The 6,737-nt window shown below is 45.9% G+C and overlaps 1 protein-coding gene across 3 annotated transcripts; it reads right to left on the reverse strand.

The window, feature by feature from the left end:
• Window positions 1–2,607: 2,607 nt before the first annotated feature.
• Window positions 2,608–6,412, reverse strand: LOC109117790. Of its 3 annotated transcripts, none has more exons than XM_019206267.2 (4): window positions 5,319–6,412; window positions 4,639–4,795; window positions 3,702–4,550; window positions 2,608–2,990 (listed from the first exon to the last, which is right to left on the reverse strand). In XM_019206267.2, the coding sequence occupies exon 1, from the start codon at window positions 6,350–6,352 to the stop codon at window positions 5,324–5,326; it is 1,029 nt and encodes a 342-aa protein (XP_019061812.1). In that variant the 5' UTR covers window positions 6,353–6,412; the 3' UTR covers window positions 2,608–2,990; window positions 3,702–4,550; window positions 4,639–4,795; window positions 5,319–5,323. The 3 variants fall into 3 exon arrangements, with proteins under 3 accessions (XP_019061812.1, XP_019061811.1, XP_019061810.1); XM_019206266.2 differs by having other exon boundaries at window positions 3,702–3,956; window positions 4,471–4,550; window positions 4,639–6,412; XM_019206265.2 differs by having other exon boundaries at window positions 4,639–6,412.
• Between the last annotated feature and the right edge of the window lie 325 nt (window positions 6,413–6,737).

Here is a 6,737-nt window from a genome sequence, read left to right on the forward strand (position 1 = left end):
GAGACAGGGTCTCACTGTGTAGTTGAGACGACCTGGAATTCACTATGTAGCCCAGGCTGGTCTCAAACTCACAGCGATCCTCCTGCCTCAGCTTCCTGAGTGCTAGGATTACAGGCATGCACCACCACATCCAGCACGGATTTTTAAAGGCAAAGAGATTCTGGCTCTCAGGCACCAAGGGAACACACAAAGAAAGCATCTTAAAGATCCAAGATAGGAAAGCAGCTGGCTGAGGCTGGAATCTATGTCAGTAAAGTGTAGGGACTGGGCACACCTGGATGCAGAGGCAACACACCTTCGTTAATGAGGCACAGCTCCTGAACCAGTCTCCACTTATTAGGCCCCTTTCTGACTCCAGGTGAGAAAGATGGGAGACCTAAGTTTCTCTGTGTGATCTAGTCTGCTGTTCATTGGAGACCATAATCCAAAGTCTGGGGTCAGTGTTCTCCTCTCAGTCCAGCTTCAAGCATTTTCATCTCTAGGAGTTCAGGAGACTATGCCAAATCATTGACAGCCCATTATTCTTTCATCCAGACTCCCAGGGAGACCTTCACTCCTTATCACCCTCCTCAAGGCGGCAGGCTATCATGCCCTTCCTGAGAGTTACCTGATATATCACAGTTGGCACTGTGCATATAATACAATGGCAGGTTGATAAATCTCTGTTGCCAGAGCATAATCTTTAAAAAACAGTAGTGATTCATACAATATAGTCCAATAGCTAGACTTCCACCCACATGTAGTTACTAAAGGCACTAAAGGGCCCACTCACTCCTGACTCTATTGTTAATGTCTTCAACTACCATTAAGAAAAAAGGGACTGGGCAGACCCATTTGCAGCTGAAAGGGTTTTCTATTTGGAGAGAAGGAAAATAAAGAAATAAACAAACAAATTGGGCTTGTGTTCTGAGGCTGCAGTTTTTAAAGTACAATTTTTAAAATTTCAGTGTCTCCTTAGCTTTATCTCTTTTACCTCAGAAAACAACCTGTAAGATTTAAGTCTCACTTTTACTCCTGGAGCGTGAACAGCCAAGAGGCTTCCACGATGCTGGGCTCAGAAGCTCAGCGAGGCTCCAGGAGCTTGTCAGACAGCGAGAGTCACCCAGGAAGGAACACACCAGGCAAGTTGGCAAATAGACCTTTATTAGTCTGGCCAGACGGCACTCCCCAAGCCAAGTAGCTCAGAGAGGCGGCTAACTCAGAAACAGAGGCCATTTTATATAGGGCTGAGGAGGGGGGGTTTACACTTAAAACTTACAGGAAGAGGACAAAGGCAAAGAATCAGTTGATCTGAGCTAGTGGTCATCAAGCATATACTTGACCGTCACGTACTAATGTTCAGCAGATCGATTATCCAGTATTCCATTTTTAACTTAGATTATAATGTTCAGAACATTCAACTACAGGCAAGTAAGGAGTGGCGTGATTCATGTTGGATCTCTGTGTTCACTATAGTTTCCATTTAGTTTCCCAGCTACTTCAAAGCAGTTACCTAACAATTCACAATTAATCATTAGTTATCCTGTAGGGGATGTGGGGGAGCGACAGTCTCTAGGTCGTTTGCTGGTCAACATGGAGTTGCTCTGGTTCAGTCAGGCTCTTACATTCCCCACTGATTTTTGGACCTAAATCAAATCTTTGATTTACTTATATCTGACCCTGGGCCTTAATAAAGGAACACATTGTAAAAGACAACAAGTTATTGCAATACAAAATCCTAATACCATTACACAGAGTATCAGTTGTTTTACCTAGGTAATATCAGGTAACTAACTTGTTAACCGTTTAAATAAATCCCATCCTATCTGTTCATTATGAATCTTTGTAGCTAAATCTTTGAGCTTTTCTATGTCTTGTTCTATAGCTGGCCCATTATTTGTTAAATTGAAGCAGCACATATTTTTAACCCTCTCACAACCTTGGTGATGAAATAATAGCAACTAATCAATTGCCGCCCTATTATCTAAAATTGCTTGTCTCTGTTCCTGGAGTTCTTGATTAATTAGCGCCAGCGTGGCAGAGGTGGTATTTAACCCTTTAACTACCTTGCAAGCTAGTTTTCTAACTGCCTTTTCAGCATGTACTCCAATTGAGGGTATAACTATCACAGAAATAATCATAGGAATAACTTCAGCATCTGTTAAGAGTCCTACATTATCATCACAGCCTGGTGAAGTATAGGGAGACCAGCGTTTTGTTCTGTTGGGTGGTGAGAGGTCTCCCCTGTCAGGTAAGACAACTGCTAATTTACTAAGACAACAGCGGGCCTCGGTCAAGTTTGCTGGGATGTAATTGTAAGTTATTCCCTCACAAGTATAAAACCATCCCAGTGGCAAAGTAATATGGCATTTGCTGTAAGGAATCTTTTGTTCTCTAGAACACTTCATTACATCTGTTTGTTTAAGATTTAAACACTGGGAAGTACAACCTTTATATTTGGCACAGAGAGTCTTATTGGACATAGCTACTCGAGGGGTATATAGCTTAATAGCATTCTTTGGTTTGTAACATGTCACCTGTCCCCAATTGTAACTATCCAAATAACTGAGATTTACTTGTGGGAAATTTTTAAACATAGTATATGGTCTAATACTTTTAAGTGGTCTGCATACTGGAACCAAACAACTTCCAAGCACATAATGAAAATTCACATCAGCATTTAAACATATTTCAGACAAATTTAGGGATTCAGCTAATTGTACCCAAACATTTTTAGTATGACCTAAGTTCTCTTTGGACAACGCTATTATTTTCCCAAGGGAAATCACCCAGATCATAATGCAGGTCCAGTTGAGTGGAGTTTTACTTTCAATTCTCTGGGTTTGCTGACAACGCTCCATTTTCTGTGCACCTCTGGGCTGTTGTCCAGTCCGGGCTTGAGGTGGTTGCGATGGATCCATGTCGGGTGTCCCGCAACCTTCACAGCCAGAGTAGACAGGACAACTGGAAAAGACCCCTTCCACCGTGGTTCCAAGGTCTTGGAGTCAAACCTGCGAATATTTAGCAGTTCTCCCAGCTTATAGGGCAGTGGCTGTAGAGGTTTCTCATGAGGAAGGGTCAGAGATCTTTTAACCTGGTCTTGTAGTTGAGACTGCATTTCATGTAAAGCTCTAGAGACTTAAGCAACCTCAGATGAGAGAATTTCTCCTTTAATTCCATATCTATATGGGGAACCAAGCATGGAGTACGCCCATAGATAATTTGGAAGGGTGACAGATTCAGAGGAGGCTTGGGGGTACATTGAATACACAACAGAGCAAAAGGGAGAAGCTCCACCCAACTTAATTCAGTCTCTAGGCTCAATTTAGTTAAAATCTCTTTTAGTGTTCTGTTAGCTCTTTCTACCTGTCCTGAACTTTGAGGTCTGTAAGCACAATGTAAATTCCATCTAATTCCAATGTTTAGGCTAATCAGTTTAGACACTTTAGCCATGAAGGCTGGGCCATTGTTGGACCCCAGGGCTAAGGGCAAGCCAAATCAGGGAACTATCTCAGTCAGGAGCTTTTTACTGTTACCTCAGCTGTTTCCTTTTTAGTAGGGTATGCTTTCATCCACCCTGAGAATGTGTCTATGAAAACTAACAGATATTTGTAACCATACATGCCTAGTTTCATTTCGGTGAAGTCCAGTTCCCAGTGTTCTCCAGGAGTCAGTCCCCTATATCGGACCCCTGGGGGCCCAGTTACCCGATTCACATTTACCTTGAGGCAGGTGGGGCACGGTCTCACTTTGTCCCGGGCCTTCTGGGCTAATTCTCTGCTGACAAAGTGGGGCTGTAGCAGGGCCATCATCCTCTTTTCTCCTAGGTGGGTGGATTCATGGAGCTCATTTAGCAAAGTGTTGGCCACCGTGGCTGGCAGAACGACCTTCCCTTCATCTGTCGTTCACCATCCATGCTTTCCTTTGTCCAGTGGTTCTTACTCATCTCCGTTATTTCTTCCTCTGTGTATTCAGGTCTGTCTGGGAGCACGGGTGTAGGTAGCAGCACCATTTGTTTCCCCACTGATTTTTGGGCAGCTTGCTTTGCTGCCTGGTCAGCTGCGTTGTTTCCAATCGCTTCAGGGCTGGAATTCCTTTGATGTCCATGGCAGTGAATGATGGCAACCTCCCTTGACAGCCAAATGGCTTGCAGCAGAGCCAATATCTCAACTTTGTTTTTAATTTCTTTCCCATCTGATGTTAAAAGTCCTCTATTCTGATAAATTTCTCCATGTACATGGGCAGTAGCAAAAGCATAATGGCTATCAGTGAAAATATCTCAAGGGGTGTAGTTCCCCCCACCATAGCCTCATGCAGGGGTTTGGCAATTTCAGCAAAGCTAGGTATCCAAATTCTGCAGTATCCTATGGCCCCCAGGAACTCACACACCTGCTTCTTTGAGCGGGGCATGGGGATCTGAAGGATCGCTGACACCCTGGATTCAGCTAACTTTCTTTTTCCCTTTTCAAGAACATAACCCAAGTAAGTTACCTTGGTTTTGCAGATCTGGCCTTTCTTTCAGGACACTCGATATCCCAGACCTTGTAGGGCCTCCAGGAGTCCCTCGGTGGCTGTGAGACATTTTTTCTCGGTTGTGGTCGCCACTAAGAGGTCGTCTACATACTGGAGAATAGTTGCATAGGGAAAAGCTTTCCTTACCTCTTGTAGATCTCTGCTGAGAGCCTCCCCGAACAGTGTGGGGGAGTTCTTAAAGCCTTGTGGCAATCGAGTCCATGTCAATTGTCCAGTAGTTCCAGTGTCCGGGTCTGTCCATTCAAATGCAAAGAGCGGCTGGCTTACTGGTGCCAAGGGCAGGCTGAAAAATGCATCTTTGAGATCAAGAACTGAATACCATACATGTGCAGGCGGAATGAGGCTCAGCAGTGTGTAGGGGTTCGGTACCATTGGGTGGATGGTCTCCACCCAGCTTTTTACCTCCTGCAAGTCCTGTTCTGGAGAATTTTCTTCTCCTCCGATTAGTTTAAATTCTTATTTCCCCATTTCATTTTTCTCCCCTTCTGTATAAAACACTCTTCTGCCATCATCATTATATTTATCCTTGCCATCTTTTTAGTTATTCTATCTTCGGGTGGATCCCTGTTTGTGAACACCTTCATTGCTACACTTATCAATTTTTCCCTATTCTCTCCTTCAAAGCTCTCAATTCTCTGTAATTTTTTCCAAATATCTGGGGCCGACTGAGTTACAAAAGCCAGATTAATTGCCTGCCTGATCGCTGGAGCGTCTGGGTCAATCGGAGTGTACGTGCAGTACGCCTCCAGTAAACGCTCCAGGAATGCAGAGGGGGATTCCTCAGGCCCTTGTAGGACCTCACTTACCTTGCTCAAATTGGTAGGCTGGCGAGCGGCTCCCCTAAGACCGGCCAGGAGATGCTGACGGTAGTTGCGAAGAGCTTCCCTACCTCCTTGGAATTCGATTCCCTTTTGGGATGGGAGATGGGGAGTTGTGCTTCAACTCGGGCCTGTTGTTGTTGGTCGTCAACAAGCCCCTCAGCTCCCCCCAGCACTGACTGAATAGCGTGTCTTCTAATTCTTTCTCGTTCCTCGGATGTGAGCAGAGCCTGTAAAAGTTGCTGACAATCATCCCAGGTGGGGTCATGGGTATTAAACACAGACTCAAGGAGGGAGATTAGGGCTTGCGGCTTCTCAGAGAACAGGGGATTCTGGTGCTTCAGGTTGTATAAATCACTTGTAGAGAAAGAAATGTATACATAATGACCTTGTTCTATTTCTCTCAATGGGAGCACAGGGACTGGGTCCGGTCTCTCCTGGGGCACCTCCGTGGGCCCATAAGCAGAGCCCCCTCGGGTACGGGAAGGAGAGGTGGTGGAATCTGGGATCTCCCCTTCTTTCGGGGGAGATGGGTAGATGGACTTAACTTCTGCCTCCCCAGGGGATGGTTCTGCATGTGGAGGGGGTCTTAACCTGGGGTCAGTAGGCTCTAAGGGGTCCGGCTCCTGGGAGAACACCGGCCTGGGTGCCTGCCGCTTTGCGGACTTTATCCCATTTGGTACCATTACCAGAATATGAGAACTGGTGCGCAGGGAGCAGTGCTGCAGCCATGCCGGAGGTTCTTCACAGGCCTGGGCCCAGATAGTAATATAAGGGAATTGGTCGGGGTGGCCAGGGTGTTCAATGACCTTTGCCCATACTGCCCGACAAAGTCTTGGTTCGAAAGAAACCTCAGCTGGCCAGCCCCCTCCGAAGGCGGGCCACTCCAAGTTGCAGAGGGTTCGAAGTTTCCCTCGAGAAAACTTCATTCCATATTCATCTTCCTGCTCAGGGGAAAAAGCCAATTTAAAGTTAGTGGGAAAACAGTCCAATGGGGTGTTTTTGGAGCTCGATCCTCCCATCTTGTTCCTAGGAATGAATGTAAAGTTAACACTCAACAGACAGGACACAGACAAGACACACAGGCGTCACACAAAAGAAAAAGAACTTAGATTCTACCCGGAATCCTCGTCAGGGCCGGGGTTAGGTGAGGCTTCCCGGCTCGTCAGCCACCTCTATCCTGACATCACATGGTCACAACAGATTCAAAACTTACCTCCGGAGGCTTTTCAGGTCTATGTCTGAGAATCTCCTGCTGGATCCTGCGACAGAGAATCTCGGCCGGATTTACAGTTCCCACTTGGGGATCTCACTGGGGCCTCCAAGATGTAAGACTTAAGTCTCACTTTTACTCCTGGAGCGTGAACAGCCAAGAGGCTTCCACGATGCTGGGCTCAGAAGCTCAGC

The sequence above is a fragment of the Fukomys damarensis genome, unplaced genomic scaffold, assembly GCF_012274545.1.
Source record: "Fukomys damarensis isolate Sample0158 unplaced genomic scaffold, DMR_v1.0_HiC HiC_scaffold_2, whole genome shotgun sequence".
NCBI classification, from domain to species: domain Eukaryota; kingdom Metazoa; phylum Chordata; class Mammalia; order Rodentia; family Bathyergidae; genus Fukomys; species Fukomys damarensis.